The 19,653-nt window shown below is 32.2% G+C and overlaps 1 protein-coding gene and 1 long non-coding RNA gene across 10 annotated transcripts in view; one reads left to right on the top strand and one right to left on the bottom strand.

The window, feature by feature from the left end:
* The window catches only part of LOC135140472 (synaptotagmin-7), a 905,289-nt gene that overhangs the window by 63,285 nt on the left and 822,351 nt on the right, over positions 1–19,653 (bottom strand). For 7 of the 9 annotated variants that reach the window (XM_064071035.1, XM_064071032.1, XM_064071034.1 and 4 more), the window contains one exon: positions 5,297–5,435. In XM_064071035.1, the coding sequence (XP_063927105.1) occupies positions 5,297–5,435 (139 nt within the window). The remainder of the gene's footprint in view (positions 1–5,296; positions 5,436–19,653) is intronic. The other 2 variants (XM_064071033.1, XM_064071039.1) reach the window with 1 other exon arrangement.
* Positions 844–2,464, top strand: LOC135140656 (uncharacterized). The gene is made up of 5 exons (XR_010282276.1): positions 844–982; positions 1,045–1,225; positions 1,323–1,493; positions 1,550–1,662; positions 1,710–2,464. It is a non-coding gene; the product is annotated as an uncharacterized LOC135140656 (long non-coding RNA).

Below are 19,653 nucleotides of genomic sequence, written 5' to 3'. Positions count from 1 at the left end.
CAAGTTATTATGTCATGTTTGGAACATTAACTATAACACCTTAAACAATACTGCTATTAATATTATTATTGTGTGTTTACTTCGTTTTCGAAAACATCTTGTGAATGTATCATATCTAATATATTTATATATAGTTTTATAGTTGTATAAATAATATAATAAGTACTGTAATAAACTTTTGGAATACTAACTAGATGTTTGTTGTTTTTCTTTTGTATAAAAAAAATCCAAAAATATTTTTTATTCAGTCATCAATAGGTAGGTACAACTTAGAATGATGTTCCGTATCTTCCTTAGATGATAAACGCCACGCCTCCTTTACATTTTATATATTTTTATAAATAAAATAAACAAGGGTCCATACCTATAAATATCAATTCATGTGTAAAAATTAGATTTCAAGAGTGCAACTTACTGAAAACTTGACTAACTACCAGTGTAAAAATACCAAACCTTAATTAAATCAAACGGAAAAGAGCTAACCACAGTTGGTGAATAATGAACGTTCACGCAATATGCATGCTTAATTATGTATTAAAATGAAAAAAAAATCAATCACTATAATTTTTTAAAGAATATTGATGGGTCTGAGTAATTCCGAAAAAACATTGCAACAGCTTTGCACCGAAAAAAAAATACCAACAACGCATTTATTATCTTTTGCGGTTTCTTATTTTTCCAAATGCAAAGAAAAACATGTTTGATATCTTATTTGTTGAGGTGAAACAAATCATATATTTGCGATAATAGTTGCTGCCGCGAAACAAATGATTCATTTATATTATTTTTTTGTGGTTTTTTGTTTGTTTTTTATAAAATAAAGCTATATAAGCAATCGTGAAAACCTCTGTTGCACAGTCTTGTACACGCGCGAAGATTATTCGTTACAGAATACTCAAAAAAAGAAGTGCATACCTGCGATTGTGATTGATCCGTTAAAATACAAATGTTCAATTACCGTAAATTCAATCCTGAAGAACAAGTAAGTTTTACATTAAACTTGAATTTATTCAATTTGCTTTTTTTTTCTTATTTTCTTTTTAGAAAAATTTTTCTTCATCTTAATGAATTAGAAATCAAGACAGAATAAAAAGATGACGAGCAGCGAGTAAGTTTCTAAATTATTCGTTACGATATACTCAAAATAGAAGTGCGTACCTGCGATTGTGATTGATCCGTTAAAATACAAATGTTGTATCACCATAAATTGAATCCTGAAGAACAAGTAAGTTTTATATTAAACTTTAATTTATTTGAATTGATGGATTGATTGGCGCGATGACTGACGAGGATCCGATTTTAAATATTTTTTTTTTTTTTAGAAATTTTTTGTATTAGACATCAGCATGGAAAAAACGGAGCTAACACACATTTCAAATACGATTGCGTATGGAAAGTTTACCTATATCAAATGACGAAATGGAAATCGAAATTTCTGATGTGCAGCAAAATACAAAAGTAAAATCAATTTTAAATTCAATCCTGAAGAACAAGTAAGTTTTAATTATTTTTAAATTTATTAAATTTTATATCTTTTCCATTTTTATAGAAAAACTTTGTTACAAAAACACATACTGAAATGGAAATTAGCACAGAAAGTTTACCTCTATATCAAATGACGAAATGGAAATCAGTACGGAAAAACACCATGACGAGCAACAAGTAAGTTTCTAAATTATTATCTTAAAGTTAATTCAAATTCTTTTAAGGAAAATTCACCTTAAGTGAAAATAAATATTACCGAGCAAGTTGATGTCCAATAGACTGGAGGAATGGGAAATTTCTGATGTAACAACTGATGTAATGCATGAAGATGAACTAACTGAAGCAACGATTATTATTGAGGACGTGATGAATGGAGGATGACCAGAACCGGGATCAAGAAGGAGAAGAGGACAAGACGGAGGAAGAAGACTGGATGGAAGAGGACACAAGAGGACAAGACGAAAGAAGAAGACTGGATGGAAGAGGACACAAGAAGAAAAGACGGGGGGAGGAGGACTAGATGGAAGAGGACAAGGTTACTAATAATTTTTATCAATATATAATTATTAATTTTTTAAAAGACGTCACGCCAACAAATAGGGTATGGGAGCGGGGGGTATCGAACTCACACAACAACTACAAAACTCCTCCTCCCATACCCTTGCTTGGCGTGACGTCACCAAAAAAAAAAAAAATAAAAAAATAAATAAATAAATAAATAAATAAAAACATTTATATATAAATAAAATAAAACATTTATTAATAAATTCATATATATTTAATTTAAGTTTTATTATTCACAAATTACAAGAAGCACATCTATAACGATTACGATTGATTCGATGACGGTTACGACGCCTACGACGCCTAACTCGACGCCGTCTACGTTTTCGAAATCGGATTCGGAAATTTTTAAATCTATCCTGGTATATATTTTCTCTGTATTCCCTTTGTAATATAGGATCCAAAATTTTCTCTACTTGTTTTATTCTTCTTTGAAACCTATCTGTGTCCCTAGCGTACTGTAGCCAAATTTGACCACATCTTGCTTGTTTATATGCAGAGGACCATCTCACCATTAAATGAATTGTCGCAGGAGCATCAACAAACCGCACACACCGACTATTACAAGACATGTTCTTATTTAACAGTTTAAACTTCAAATTTGTTAAAATTACATCAGAATGTGGTTTTATTCACAAATAAAATTACTGTGGCCCAGTGGTCTATAGCGCCAGACTTAAATTCTGGTTCGGAAACAGAGCGCAGGTTCCAAATCCTGCACCTGGCACAGTGTTTCATCTTTTTTCAAAATTTATATTGTAATACCTAAACCGAATTACCAAAATTCAAAATTCCTAAAGCGCCATCTGCTTTCAAAGCACGCATTCACAACTAGAATTTTAAAACCAAAATTCAAAATCCCTAAAGCGCCATCTGCTGTCAAAGTACGCATTTACAACTAGAATTCTAAAAACCCACTCCGAAGCGACATCTACCCTCAAATAACCCAACCGAGATTCGAACGGTGGTGGTGCGCAACCAGCAGCGCGGCTGGCGTTCAGTGCGTCACGAGACCATTGACGTCAGCCCTGCTTATATACTACTGGTAAACATTTTTCAAAAGTGGTAAAACAGGCTCTATGTAAACGAAAAATAGAAAAACAAGTTTATAGACGACTTTGCCGACTGAATTTGAGTCATGTTTGTTTTGTCTTCTTAATCAATCGTAAAAAAAACCCTGTTAAAATTTTTTGACAAAGTAAAATTGACTCTACTCGAAGTGAAACAGTGCTAGATTATAGAGCGAATTTTTTGCAGATTCCAGACATTTTCTTGCTATACATTTATAAAGAATCCATAAAAAAGGAGTAAACATTTTTAAAAATTTTCTAAATATGCTAAAACAGACTCTACTTAAACGAAAACAAAAAGCTTATAGAGAACTTTTCTCAGTTCATGAATCCGAAGTTATTTTTACCTTATTTCGACAAATAATCGAAAAAAAAATCAGGAAACCATCGTTCCAAAATTTTTCCATAAAGTAAAATGGACTCTATTTCAACAAAAAAACACATCCAATTTTTCGCAGATTCCGGACGTAATTTTTGGTATATTATTTTAAAGAACCAAAAAAAAGGGTAAACATTTTTCAAAAGTGGTAAAACAGGCTCTATGTAAACGAAAAATAGAAAAACAAGTTTATAGACGACTTTGCCGACTGAATTTGAGTCATGTTTGTTTTGTCTTCTTAATCAATCGTAAAAGAAAAGACGAAAACCCTGTTAAAATTTTTTGACAAAGTAAAATTGACTCTACTCGAAGTGAAAACAGTGCTAGATTATAGAGCGAATTTTTTGCAGATTCCGGACATTTCCTTGCTATATATTTATAAAGAATCCATAAAAAAGGAGTAAACAGTTTTAAAAATTTTCTAAATACGCTAAAACAGACTCTACTTAAACGAAAACAAAAAGCTTATAGAGAACTTTTCTCAGTTCATGAATCCGAAGTTATTTTTACCTTATTTCGACAAATAATCGAAAAAAAAATCAGGAAACCATCGTTCCAAAATTTTTCGATAAAGTAAAATTGACTCTATTTGAACAAAAAAACACATCCAATTTTTCGCAGATTCCGGACGTAATTTTTGCTATATTATTTTAAAGAACCAAAAAAAAAGGGTAAACATTTTTCAAAAGTGGTAAAACGGGGTCTATGTAAACGAAAAATAGAAAAAGAAGCTTACTGAAGACTTTGCCGAGTTGGTGAATCTGAGTGATGTTTGCTATTACTCCTCAATTAATCGTAAAAAAAAACAAAAAACCCGGGTTAAAAATTTTCGACAAAATAAAATGGACTCTACTCAAACGGAAAAACAGTGCTAGATTATAGAGCGAATTTTTCGTAATTCCGGACATATTTCATGCTATATATTTTTAAAGAAATCATAAAAAAGAGTAAACATTTTTCAAAATTGTCCAAATATAAACAGGCTCTACTTAAACGAAAATAATAAGCTTATAGAGCACTTTCCTCAATTCATGAAACCGAAGTTATTTTTACATTATTTCCTCAAATAATCTAAAAAAAAATATCAGAAAATCATCGTTCTTAAAATTTTTCGATAAAATAAAATGGACTCTATTTGAACGAAACAACACCACGATTTTTGAAATTTTCCCGACACCGCTCTCTCCTTGATTTCTCCAAATCCAGCAAAAGCAGCGCAAAAGCCATTTCCCCTCCGCAAAACCTCGTCATATTCGCATCCCGGTGATTAAGCGAAAAAATTCTTTTTTCCTGTTAATTTCACGCTAATGCAGCATCAGTCCCCGAAATGACGGACGTTTATCCAATACGTCCCGGTCCCGATAAATTGTCTCGTCCCGGCTAAACCTAGCCGTCACTCGTCCAACTTTAATTAAAAAACTTCATCCTCCGCCGATTTACTTATCACAACTTCAGCCCCGCTAAAAGCCTGCACCCCACGCCGCTACATCAAACAACCATACCACATAAATTTACACGGAATTTACCATGCAACGGAGAGCGCCCGCCAGGGCCGGCCTGGCACTTTCGCCGGGCGCCGAGCCGGCCCTGGCTCTCGCTCGCTCTCCCTCGGGCACAGTCAAGACGCCAAACACGGATCCGACAACCAGGCCGACAACCAACAGACCAAGACTACAGAGAGAGGAAGGGGGCGGCGTGGAGGCGGCGCTCCTCGGCGGCGTCGTGCGGCGCGGCGGCGGCCGCACGTGATTCCGTGTAGTGAGTGTGTGTTGGGTAATAAAACATTGATCATGCTTACATCCTGGCTTACCGATGGATGGTCCCCTTTGACATTTTGAAGGGCCTTGTTGGCGGGGGCCGTAGGCGTGCGGGCTTCTGATGGCAGTGCTCCTGCGCTGCTCCCGGCCGGCGACTTCGCCTGTGGACTTCCTGTCGTCCTGGAAATGACCAACAATCGGATGAAGGTTTTCGTTCGGTCGGATCGATTGGGAAATTATATGCGTGAATTTAAATGCTGTGGGCGGAGGGCGGCAAGGGGGAGGAAGGGAAAGCAGGAAATATCGGAGGGCTTTTCAATAATGCTACTCGAGGGTTTGTTTGGGGCGGGGAAGCTCGGGGCGACGCTGGTGAGGGTCGGTGCAGTGACGGCACGGGGTTTCGTAGTTGGGTAAATAAGCCAGGTGGATTTTGTACACTAGTTTACTAGACACAGCGAAATATATGGAGCACTTAGTCGTAGATACGAGTACACATTTTAAAGCAAAAAAAAATGGAGCTTTTAGTGAATACATTAATAAAATAAAAAAATCTAAAGAAATTCGCGTCAAATAAAGCAGAAATAACTTAAAATAACGGAAAATTAGAAACCTTTAACGAGAAATTCACTGGTGAAACGAAGATAATGAATACACACAATATGGAATACAGAAAGAATCAAATGTGGTGAAAAGACAAGGAACGAAGTACTAAATTAAAAAATAATAATAATAAACAAGGGAGGAGAAAAATCAAGAGCAGGGAATTTTGAAATTTCCTGTGAAATTTTCAGTTCGTAGGATTATTTTCTACTTTGAGACAAGAAAAAGAAGACAAAATTGTCCAAAACAAACGCTAGAAGACTAGCGAAAAAGGAACAAAAGAGAAACTAGGACTAACGAATTTGAATTAAAGATGAACGATGACACCTGTGTTAAAACAAGGCATGACAGAAGCAAGTAGAATGATGGAAGCAAAGAAGAATACAACAATAAGGGAAACAGATATCAAAATTAAGAAAAATCAATAAAAATCTAAAGAAATTGGCATCAAATAAAGCAGAAATAACCTGGAATAACGAAAAATTAGAAACCTTTAACGAGAAATTCACTGGTAAAAGGAAGATAATGAATACACACAATGTGGAAAACAGAAAGAATCAGATGTGGTGAAAAGACAAGGAACGAAGGACTAAATTAAAAAATAATAATAATAATAAAGAAGGGAGGAGAAAAATCAAGAACGGGGAATTTTGAAATTTTCAGAAAAATTTCCAGTTCCTAGGATTATTTTCTACTTTGAGACAAGAAAAAGAAGACAAAATTGTCCAAAACAAACGCTAGAAGACTAGCGAAAAAGGAACAAAAGAGAAACTAGGACTAACGAATTTGAATTAAAGATGAACGATGACACCTGTGTTAAAACAAGGCATGACAGAAGCAAGTAGAATGATGGAAGCAAAGAAGAATACAACAATAAGGGAAACAGATATCAAAATTAAGAAAAATCAATAAAAATCTAAAGAAATTGGCATCAAATAAAGCAGAAATAACCTGGAATAACGAAAAATTAGAAACCTTTAACGAGAAATTCACTGGTAAAAGGAAGATAATGAATACACACAATGTGGAAAACAGAAAGAATCAGATGTGGTGAAAAGACAAGGAACGAAGGACTAAATTAAAAAATAATAATAATAATAAAGAAGGGAGGAGAAAAATCAAGAACGGGGAATTTTGAAATTTTCAGAAACATTTTCATTTCGTAGGATTATCTTCTACTTTGTGACAAGAAAAAGAAGAAAAAATTGTCCAAAACAAACGCTAGAAGACTAGCGAAAAAGGAACAAAAGAGAAACTAGGACTAACGTATTTGAATTAAAGATGAACGAGGACACCCGTGTTAAAACAAGGCATGACAGAAGCAAGTAGATGATGGAAGCAAAGAAGAATAGAACAATAAGGGAAAACAGATATCAAAATTAAGAAAAATAAATAAAAATCTAAAGAAATTGGCATCAAATAAAGTAGAAATAACTTGGAATATCGAAGAATTAGAAACCTTTAACGAGAAATTCACTGGTGAAAGGAAGATAATGAACACACACAATATGGAATACAGAAAGAATCAGATCTGGTGAAAAGATAGGGAACGAGGGACTAAATTAAAAAATAATAATAACAAAGAAGGGAGGAGAAAAATCAAGAGCAGGGAATTTTGAAATTTCCTGTAAAATTTTCAGTTCGTAGGATTATTTTCTACTTTGAGACAAGAAAAAGAAGAAAAAATTGTCCAAAACAAACGCTAGAAGACTAGCGAAAAAGGAACAAAAGAGAAACTAGGACTAACGAATTTGAATTAAAGATGAACGATGACACCTGTGTTAAAACAAGCATGACAGAAGCAAGCAGAATGATGGAAGCAAAGAAGAATACAACAATAAGGGAAAACAGATATCAAAATTAAGAAAAATCAATAAAAATCTAAAGAAATCGGCATCAAATAAAGCAGAAATAACTTAGAATAACGAAAAATTAGAAACCATTAACGAGAAATTCACTGGTGAAAGGAAGATAATGAATACACACAATATGGAATACAGAAAGAATCAAATGTGGTGAAAAGACGAGGAACGAAGGACTAAATTAAAAAATAATAATAATAAAGAAGGGAGGAGAAAAATCAAAAGCAGGAAATTTTGAAATTTCCTGAAAAATTTTCAGTTCGTAGGATTATTTTCTACTTTGAGACTAGAAAAAGAAGAAAAAATTGTCCAAAACAAACGCTAGAAGACTAGCGAAAAAGGAACAAAAGAGAAACTGGGACTAACGAATTTGAATTAAAGATGAACGAGGACACCTGTGTTAAAACAAGGCATGACAGAAGCAAGTAGAATGATGGAAGCAAAGAAGAATACAACAATAAGGGAAAACAGATATCAAAATTAAGAAAAATTAATAAAAATCTAAAGAAATTGCGATCAAATAAAGCAGAAATAACTTGGAATAACGAAGAATTAGAAACCTTTAACGAGAAATTCACTGGTGAAAGGAAGATAATGAATACACACAATATGTAATACAGAAAGAATCAGATGTGGTGAAAAGACAAGGAACGAGGGACTAAATTAAAAAATAATAATAATAAAGAAGGGAGGAGAAAAATTAAGAGCAGGGAATTTTGAAATTTCCTGAAAAATTTTCAGTTCGTAGGATTATTTTCTACTTTGAAACAAGAAAAAGAAGAAAAAATTGTCCAAAACAAACGCCAGAAGACTAGCGAAAAAGGAACAAAAGAGAAACTAGGACCAACGAATTTGAATTAAAGATGAACGAGGACACCCGTGTTAAAACGAGGCATGACAGAAGCAAGTAGAATGATGGAAGCAAAGAAGAATACAACAATAAGGGAAAACAGATATCAAAATTAAGAAAAATAAATCAAAATCTAAAGAATTGGGATCAAATAAAACAGAAATAACTTGGAATAACGAAAAATTAGAAACCTTTAACGAGAAATTCACTGGTGAAAGGAAGATAATGAATACACACAATATGGAATACAGAAAGAATCAGATGTGGTGAAAAGACAAGGAACGAGGGACTAAATTAAAAAATAATAATAATAAACAAGGAAGGAGAAAAATCAAGAGCAGGGAATTTTGAAATTTCCTGAAAAATTTTCAGTTCGTAGGATTATTTTCCACTTTGAGGCAAGAAAAAGAAGAAAAAATTGTCCAAAACAAACGCTAGAAGACTAGCGAAAAAGGAACAAAAGAGAAACTAGGACTAACGAATTTGAATTAAAGATGAACGAGGACACCTGTGTTAAAACAAGGCATGACAGAAGCAAGTAGAATGATGGAAGCAAAGAAGAATACAACAATAAGGGAAAAGAGATATCAAAATTAAGAAAAATAAATAAAAATCCAAAGAAATTGGCATCAAATAAAGCAGAAATAACTTAGAATAACGAAAAATTAGAAACCATTAACGAGAAATTCACTGGTGAAAGGAAGATAATGAATACACACAAAATGGAATACAGAAAGAATCAAATGTGGTGAAAAGACAAGGAACGAAGGACTAAATTAAAAAATAACAATAATAAAGAAGGGAGGAGAAAAATCAAGAGCAGGGAATTTTGAAATTTCCTGAAAAATTTTCAGTTCGTAGGATTATTTTCTACTTTGAGACAAGAAAAAGAAAAAAAAATTGTCCAAAACAAACGCTACAAGACTAGCGAAAAAGGAACAAAAGAGAAACTGGGACTAACGAATTTGAATTAAAGATGAACGAGGACACTTGTGTTAAAACAAGGCATGACAGAAGCAAGCAGAATGATGGAAGCAAAGAAGAATACAGCAATAAGGGAAACAGATATCAAAATTAAGAAAGATAAATAAAAATCTAAAGAAATTGGCATCAAATAAAGCAGAAATAATTTGGAATAACGAAGAATTAGAAACCTTTAACGAGAAATTCACTGGTGAAAGAAAGGTAATGAATACACACAATATGGATTACAGAAAGAATCAGATGTGGTGAAAAGACAAGGAACGAGGGACTAAATAAAAAAATAATAATAATAAAGAAGGGAGGAGAAAAATCAAGAGCAGGGAATTTTGAAATTTCCTGAAAAATTTTCAGTTCGTAGGATTATTTTCTACTTTGAGACTAGAAAAAGAAGAAAAAATTGTCCAAAACAAACGCTAGAAAACTAGCGAAAAAGGAACAAAAGAGAAACTAGGACTAACGAATTTGAATTAAAGATGAACGAGGACACCCGTGTTAAAACGAGGCATGACAGAAGCAAGTAGAATCATGGAAGCAAAGAAGAATACAACAATAAGGGAAAACAGATATCAAAATTAAGAAAAATCAATAAAAATCTAAAGAAATTGGCATCAAATAAAGCAGAAATAACTTGGAATAACTAAGAATTAGAAACCTTTAACGAGAAATTCACTGGTGAAAGGAAGATAATGAATACACACAATGTGGAAAACAGAAAGAATCAGATGTGGTGAAAAGACAAGGAACGAAGGACTAAATTAAAAAATAATAATAATAATAAAGAAGGGAGGAGAAAAATCAAGAACGGGGAATTTTGAAATTTTCAGAAAAATTTCCAGTTCCTAGGATTATTTTCTACTTTGAGACAAGAAAAAGAAGACAAAATTGTCCAAAACAAACGCTAGAAGACTAGCGAAAAAGGAACAAAAGAGAAATTAGGACTAACGAATTTGAATTAAAGATGAACGAGGACACCTGTGTTAAAACAAGGCATGACAGAAGCAAGTAGAATAATGGAAACAAAGAAGAATACAACAATAAGGGAAAACAGATATCAAAATTAAAAAAAATAAATAAAAATCTAAAGAAATTGGCATCAAATAAAGCAGAAATAACTTAGAATAGCGAAAAATTAGAAACCTTTAACGGGAAATTCACTGGTAAAAGGAAGATAATGAATTCACACAATATGGAATACCGAAAGAATCAGATGTGGTGAAAAGACAAGGAACGAGGGACTAAATTAAAAAATAATAATAATAAAAAAGGGAGGAGAAAAATCAAGAGCAGGGAATTTTGAAATTTCCTGAAAAATGTTCAGTTCGTAGGATTATTTTCTACTTTGAGACAAGAAAAAGAAGAAAAAATTGTCCAAAACAAACGCTAGAAGACTAGCGAAAAAGGAACAAAAGAGAAACTAGGACTAACGAATTTGAATTAAAGATGAACGAGGACACTTGTGTTAAAACAAGGCATGACAGAAGCAAGCAGAATGATGGAAGCAAAGAAGAATACAACAATAAGGGAAACAGATATCAAAATTAAGAAAAATAAATAAAAATCTAAAGAAATTGGCATCAAATAAAGCAGAAATCATTTGGAATAACGAAGAATTAGAAACCTTTAACGAGAAATTCACTGGTGAAAGAAAGGTAATGAATACACACAATATGGATTACAGAAAGAATCAGATGTGGTGAAAAGACAAGGAACGAGGGACTAAATAAAAAAATAATAATAATAAAGAAGGGAGGAGAAAAATCAAGAGCAGGGAATTTTGAAATTTCCTGAAAAATTTTCAGTTCGTAGGATTATTTTCTACTTTGAGACAAGAAAAAGAAGAAAAAATTGTCCAAAACAAACGCTAGAAAACTAGCGAAAAAGGAACAAAAGAGAAACTAGGACTAACGAATTTCAATTAAAGATGAACGAGGACACTTGTGTTAAAACAAGGCATGACAGAAGCAAGTAGAATGATGGAAGCAAAGAAGAATACAACAATAAGGGAAAACAGATATCAAAATTAAGAAAAATAAATAAAAATCTAAAGAAATTGGCATCAAATAAAGCAGAAATAACTTGGAATAACGAAGAATTAGAAACCTTTAACGAGAAATTCACTGGTGAAAGGAAGATAATGAATACACACAATATGGAATACAGAAAGAATCAGATGTGGTGAAAAGACAAGGAACGAGGGACTAAATTAAAAAATAATAATAATAAAGAAGGGAGGAGAAAAATCAAAAGCAGGGAATTTTGAAATTTCCTGAACAATTTTCAGTTCGTAGGTTTATTTTCTACTTTGAGACAAGAAAAAGAAGAAAAAATTGTCCAAAACAAACGCTAGAAGACTAGCGAAAAAGGAACAAAAAAGAAACTGGGACTAACGAATTTGAATTAAAGATGAACGAGGACACTTGTGTTAAAACAAGGCATGACAGAAGCATGCAGAATGATGGAAGCAAAGAAGAATACAACAATAAGGGAAACAGATATCAAAATTAAGAAAAATCAATAAAAATCCAAAGAAATTGGCATCAAATAAAACAGAAATAACTTGGAATAACGAAAAATTAGAAACCTTTAACGAGAAATTCACTGGTGAAAGGAAGATAATGAATACACACAATATGGAATACGGAAAGAATCAGATGTGGTGAAAAGACAAGGAACGAGGGACTAAATTAAAAAATAATAATAATAAAGAAGGGATGAGAAAAATCAAGAGCAGGGAATTTTGAAATTTCCTCAAAAATTTTCAGTTCGTAGGATTATTTTCCACTTTGAGACAAGAAAAAGAAGACAAAATTGTCCAAAACAATCGCTAGAAGACTAGCGAAAAAGGAACAAAGAGAAACTAGGACTAACGAATTTGAATTAAAGATGAACGAGGACACCTGTGTTAAAACAAGGCATGACAGAAGCCAGTAGAATGATGGAAGCAAAGAAGAATACAACAATAAGGGAAAACAGATATCAAAATTACGAAAATTAAATAAAAATCTGAAGAAATTGGCATCAAATAAAGCAGAAATAACTTAGAATAACGAAAAATTAGAAACCTTTAACGAGAAATTCACTGGTGAAAGGAAGATAATGAATACACACAATATGGAATACAGAAATAATCAGATGTGGTGAAAAGACAAGGAACGAGGGACTAAATTAAAAAATAATAATAATAAAGAAGGGAGGAGAAAAATCAAAAGCAGGGAATTTTGAAATTTCCTGAACAATTTTCAGTTCGTAGGTTTATTTTCTACTTTGAGACAAGAAAAAGAAGAAAAAATTGTCCAAAACAAACGCTAGAAGACTAGCGAAAAAGGAACAAAAAAGAAACTGGGACTAACGAATTTGAATTAAAGATGAACGAGGACACTTGTGTTAAAACAAGGCATGACAGAAGCATGCAGAATGATGGAAGCAAAGAAGAATACAACAATAAGGGAAACAGATATCAAAATTAAGAAAAATCAATAAAAATCCAAAGAAATTGGCATCAAATAAAACAGAAATAACTTGGAATAACGAAAAATTAGAAACCTTTAACGAGAAATTCACTGGTGAAAGGAAGATAATGAATACACACAATATGGAATACGGAAAGAATCAGATGTGGTGAAAAGACAAGGAACGAGGGACTAAATTAAAAAATAATAATAATAAAGAAGGGATGAGAAAAATCAAGAGCAGGGAATTTTGAAATTTCCTCAAAAATTTTCAGTTCGTAGGATTATTTTCCACTTTGAGACAAGAAAAAGAAGACAAAATTGTCCAAAACAATCGCTAGAAGACTAGCGAAAAAGGAACAAAGAGAAACTAGGACTAACGAATTTGAATTAAAGATGAACGAGGACACCTGTGTTAAAACAAGGCATGACAGAAGCCAGTAGAATGATGGAAGCAAAGAAGAATACAACAATAAGGGAAAACAGATATCAAAATTACGAAAATTAAATAAAAATCTGAAGAAATTGGCATCAAATAAAGCAGAAATAACTTGGAGTAACGAAAAATTAGAAACCTTTAACGAGAAATTCACTGGTGAAATGAAGATAATGAATACACACAATATGGAATACAGAAATAATCAGATGTGGTGAAAAGACAAGGAATGAGGGACTAAATTAAAAAATAATAATAATAATAAAGAAGGGAGGAGAAAAATCAAGAGCACGGAATTTTGAAATTTCCTGAAAAATTTTCAGTTCGTAGGATTATTTTCTACTTCGAGACAAGAAAAAGAAGAAAAATTGTCCAAAACAAACGCTAGAAGACTAGCGAAAAAGGAACAAAAGAGAAACTAGGACTAACGAATTTGAATTAAAGATGAACGATGACACCTGTGTTAAAACAAGGCATGACAGAAGCAAGTAGAATGATGGACGCAAAGAAGAATACAACAATAAGAAAAAACAGATATCAAAATTAAGAAAAATAAATAAAAATCTAGAGAAATTGGCATCAAAAAAAGCAGATATAACTTGGAATAAGGAAAAATTAGAAACCTTTAACGAGAAATTCACTGGTGAAAGGAAGATAATGAATACACACAATATGGAATACAGAAAGAATCAGATGTGGTGAAAAGACAAGGAACGAGGGACTAAATTAAAAAATAATAATAATAAAGAAGGGAGGAGAAAAATCAAGAACAGGGAATTTTGAAATTTCCTGAAAAATTTTCAGTTCGTAGGATTATTTTCTACTTTGAGACAAGAAAAAGTAGAAAAAATTGTCTAAAACAAACGCTAAAAGACTAGCGAAAAAGGAACAAAAGAGAAACTAGGACTAACGAATTTGAATTAAAGATGAACGAGAACACCCGTGTTAAAACAAGGCATGACAGAAGCAAGTAGAATGATGGAAGCAAAGAAGAGTACAACAATAAGGGAAAACAGATATCAAAATTAAGAAAAATAAATAAAAATCTAAAGAAATTGGCATCAAATAACGCAGAAATAACTTGGAATAACGAAGAATTAGAAACCTTTAACGAGAAATTCACTGGTGAAAGGAAGATAATGAATACACACAATATGGAATACAGAAAGAATCAGATGTGGTGAAAAGACAAGGAACGAGGGACTAAATTAAAAAATAATAATAATAAAGAAGGGAGGGGAAAAATCAAGAGCAGGGAATTTTGAAATTTTCAGAAAAATTTTCAGTTCGTAGGATTATTTTCTACTTTGAGACAAGAAAAAGAAGAAAAAATTGTCCAAAACAAACGCTACAAGACTAGCGAAAAAGGAACAAAAGAGAAACTGGGACTAACGAATTTGAATTAAAGATGAACGAGGACACTTGTGTTAAAACAAGGCATGACAGAAGCAAACAGAATGATGGAAGCAAAGAAGAATACAACAATAAGGGAAACAGATATCAAAATTAAGAAAAATAAATAAAAATCTAAAGAAATTGGCATCAAATAACGCAGAAATAACTTGGAATAACGAAAAATTAGAAACCTTTAACGAGAAATTCACTTGTGAAAGGAAGATAATGAATACACACAATATGGAATACAGAAAGAATCAGATGTGGTGAAAAGACAAGGAACGAGAGACTAAATTAAAAAATAATAATGACAAAGAAGGGAGGAGAAAAATCAAGAGCAAGGAATTTTGAAATTTCCTCAAAAATTTTCAGTTCGTAGGATTATTTTCTACTTTGAGACAAGAAAAAGAAGAAAAAATTGTCCAAACCAAACGCTAGAAGACTAGCGAAGAAGGAACAAAAGAGAAACTAGGACTAACGAATTTGAATTAAAGATGAACGAGGACACCTGTGTTAAAACAAGGCACGACAGAAGCAAGTAGAATGATGGAAGCAAAGAAGAATACAATAATAAGGGAAAACAGATGTCAAAATTAAGAAAAATCAATAAAAATCGAAAGAAATTGGCATCAAATAAAGCAGATATAACTTGGAAGACGAAAAATTAGAAACTTTTAACGAGAAATTCACTGGTGAAACGAAGATAATGAATACACACAATATGGAATACAGAAAGAATCAAATGTGGTGTACAGACAAGGAACGAGGGACTAAATTAAAAAATAATAATAATAAAGAAGGGACGAGAAAAATCAAGAGCAGGGAATTTTGAAATTTCCTGAAAAATTTTCAGTTCGTAGGATTATTTTCTACTTTGAGACTAGAAAAAGAAGAAAAAATTGTCCAAAACATACGCTAGAAGACTAGCGAAAAAGGAACAAAAGAGAAACTAGGACTAACGAATTTGAATTAAAGATGAACGAGGACACCTGTGTTAAAACAAGGCATGACAGAAGCCAGTAGAATGATGGAAGCAAAGAAGAATACAACAATAAGGGAAAACAGATATCAAAATTACGAAAAATAAATAAAAATCTAAAGGAATTGGCATCAAATAAAGCAGAAATAACTTGGAATAACGAAAAATGAGAAACCTTTAACGAGAAATTCACTGGTGAAAGGAAGATAATGAATACACACAATATGGAATACAGAAAGAATCAGAAGTGGTGAAAAGACAAGGAACGAGGGACTAAATTAAAAAATAATAATAATAAAGAAGGGAGGAGAAAAATCAATAGCAGGGAATTTTGAAATTTCCTGAAAAATTTTCAGTTCGTAGGATTATTTTCTACTTTGAGACAAGAAAACGAAGAAAAAATTGTCCAAAACAAACGCTAGAAGACTAGCGAAAAAGGAACAAAAGAGAAACTGGGACTAACGAATTTGAATTAAAGATGAACGAGGACACCTGTGTTAAAACAAGGCATGACAGAAGCAAGTAGAATGATGGAAGCAAAGAAGAATACAATAATAAGGGAAAACAGATGTCAAAATTAAGAAAAATCAATAAAAATCGAAAGAAATTGGCATCAAATAAAGCAGATATAACTTGGAAGACGAAAAATTAGAAACTTTTAACGAGAAATTCACTGGTGAAACGAAGATAATGAATACACACAATATGGAATACAGAAAGAATCAAATGTGGTGTACAGACAAGGAACGAGGGACTAAATTAAAAAATAATAATAATAAAGAAGGGACGAGAAAAATCAAGAGCAGGGAATTTTGAAATTTCCTGAAAAATTTTCAGTTCGTAGGATTATTTTCTACTTTGAGACTAGAAAAAGAAGAAAAAATTGTCCAAAACATACGCTAGAAGACTAGCGAAAAAGGAACAAAAGAGAAACTAGGACTAACGAATTTGAATTAAAGATGAACGAGGACACCTGTGTTAAAACAAGGCATGACAGAAGCCAGTAGAATGATGGAAGCAAAGAAGAATACAACAATAAGGGAAAACAGATATCAAAATTACGAAAAATAAATAAAAATCTAAAGGAATTGGCATCAAATAAAGCAGAAATAACTTGGAATAACGAAAAATGAGAAACCTTTAACGAGAAATTCACTGGTGAAAGGAAGATAATGAATACACACAATATGGAATACAGAAAGAATCAGAAGTGGTGAAAAGACAAGGAACGAGGGACTAAATTAAAAAATAATAATAATAAAGAAGGGAGGAGAAAAATCAATAGCAGGGAATTTTGAAATTTCCTGAAAAATTTTCAGTTCGTAGGATTATTTTCTACTTTGAGACAAGAAAACGAAGAAAAAATTGTCCAAAACAAACGCTAGAAGACTAGCGAAAAAGGAACAAAAGAGAAACTGGGACTAACGAATTTGAATTAAAGATGAACGAGGACACCTGTGTTAAAACAAGGCATGACAGAAGCAAGTAGAATGATGGAAGCAAAGAAGAATACAACAATAAGGGAAAACAGATATCAAAATTAAGAAAAATAAATAAAAATCTAAAGAAACTGGCATCAAATAAAGCAGAAATAACTTGGAATAACGAAGAATTAGAAACCTTTAACGAGAAATTCACTGGTGAAAGGAAGATAATGAATACACACAATATGGAACACAGAAAGGATCAGATGTGGTGAAAAGACAAGGAACGAGGGACTAAATTAAAAAATAATAGTAATAGAGAAGGGGGGAGAAAAATCAAGAGCAGGGAATTTTGAAATTTCCTGAAAAATTTTCAGTTCGTAGGATTATTTTCTACTTTGAGACAAAAAAAAGAAGAAAAAATTGTCCAAAACAAACGCTAGAAGACTAGCGAGAAAGAAACAAAAGAGTAACTAGGACTAACGAATTTGAATTAAAGATGAACGAGGACACCTGTGTTAAAGAAAGGCATGACAGAAGCAAGTAGAATGATGGAAGCAAAGAAGAATACAACAATAAGGGAAACAGATATCAAAATTAAGAAAAATAAATAAAAATCTAAAGAAATTGGCATCAAATAACGCAGAAATAACTTGGAATAACGAAGAATTAGAAACCTTTAACGAGAAATTCACTGATGAAAGAAAGGTAATGAATACACACAATATGGAATACAGAAAGAATCAGATGTGGTGAAAAGACAAGGAACGAGGGACTAAATTAAAAAATAATAATAATAAAGAAGGGAGGAGAAAAATCAAGAGCAGGGAATTTTGAAATTTCCTGAAAAATTTTCAGTTCGTAGGATTATTTTCTACTTTGAGACTAGAAAAAGAAGAAAAAATTGTCCAAAACAAACGCTAGAAGACTAGCGAAAAAGGAACAAAAGAGAAACTAGGACTAACGAATTTCAATTAAAGATGAACGAGGACACCCGTGTTAAAACAAGGCATGACAGAAGCAAGTAGAATAATGGAAGCAAAGAAGAATACAACAATAAGGGAAACAGATATCAAAATTAAGAAGAATAAATAAAAATCTAAAGAAATTGGTATCAAATAAAGCAGAAATAACTTGGAATAAAGAAGAATTTGAAACCTTTAACGAGAAATTCACTGGTGAAAGGAAGGTAATGAATACACACAATATGGAATACAGAAAGAATCAAATGTGGTGTACAGACAAGGAACGAGGGACTAAATTAAAAAATAATAATAATAAAGAAGGGACGAGAAAAATCAAGAGCAGGGAATTTTGAAATTTCCTGAAAAATTTTCAGTTCGTAGGATTATTTTCTACTTTGAGACTAGAAAAAGAAGAAAAAATTGTCCAAAACATACGCTAGAAGACTAGCGAAAAAGGAACAAAAGAGAAACTAGGACTAACGAATTTGAATTAAAGATGAACGAGGACACCTGTGTTAAAACAAGGCATGACAGAAGCCAGTAGAATGATGGAAGCAAAGAAGAATACAACAATAAGGGAAAACAGATATCAAAATTACGAAAAATAAATAAAAATCTAAAGGAATTGGCATCAAATAAAGCAGAAATAACTTGGAATAACGAAAAATGAGAAACCTTTAACGAGAAATTCACTGGTGAAAGGAAGATAATGAATACACACAATATGGAATACAGAAAGAATCAGAAGTGGTGAAAAGACAAGGAACGAGGGACTAAATTAAAAAATAATAATAATAAAGAAGGGAGGAGAAAAATCAATAGCAGGGAATTTTGAAATTTCCTGAAAAATTTTCAGTTCGTAGGATTATTTTCTACTTTGAGACAAGAAAACGAAGAAAAAATTGTCCAAAACAAACGCTAGAAGACTAGCGAAAAAGGAACAAAAGAGAAACTGGGACTAACGAATTTGAATTAAAGATGAACGAGGACACCTGTGTTAAAACAAGGCATGACAGAAGCAAGTAGAATGATGGAAGCAAAGAAGAATACAACAATAAGGGAAAACAGATATCAAAATTAAGAAAAATAAATAAAAATCTAAAGAAACTGGCATCAAATAAAGCAGAAATAACTTGGAATAACGAAGAATTAGAAACCTTTAACGAGAAATTCACTGGTGAAAGGAAGATAATGAATACACACAATATGGAACACAGAAAGGATCAGATGTGGTGAAAAGACAAGGAACGAGGGACTAAATTAAAAAATAATAGTAATAGAGAAGGGGGGAGAAAAATCAAGAGCAGGGAATTTTGAAATTTCCTGAAAAATTTTCAGTTCGTAGGATTATTTTCTACTTTGAGACAAAAAAAAGAAGAAAAAATTGTCCAAAACAAACGCTAGAAGACTAGCGAGAAAGAAACAAAAGAGTAACTAGGACTAACGAATTTGAA

The sequence above is a fragment of the Zophobas morio genome, unplaced genomic scaffold (assembly GCF_036711695.1).
Source record: "Zophobas morio isolate AGI-343-1 ecotype UQ-CSIRO unplaced genomic scaffold, CSIRO_AGI_Zmor_V1 ptg000040l, whole genome shotgun sequence".
In the NCBI taxonomy this organism is placed as follows: Eukaryota; Metazoa; Arthropoda; class Insecta; order Coleoptera; family Tenebrionidae; genus Zophobas; species Zophobas morio.
This window is presented reverse-complemented; position numbering and strand designations above follow the sequence as displayed.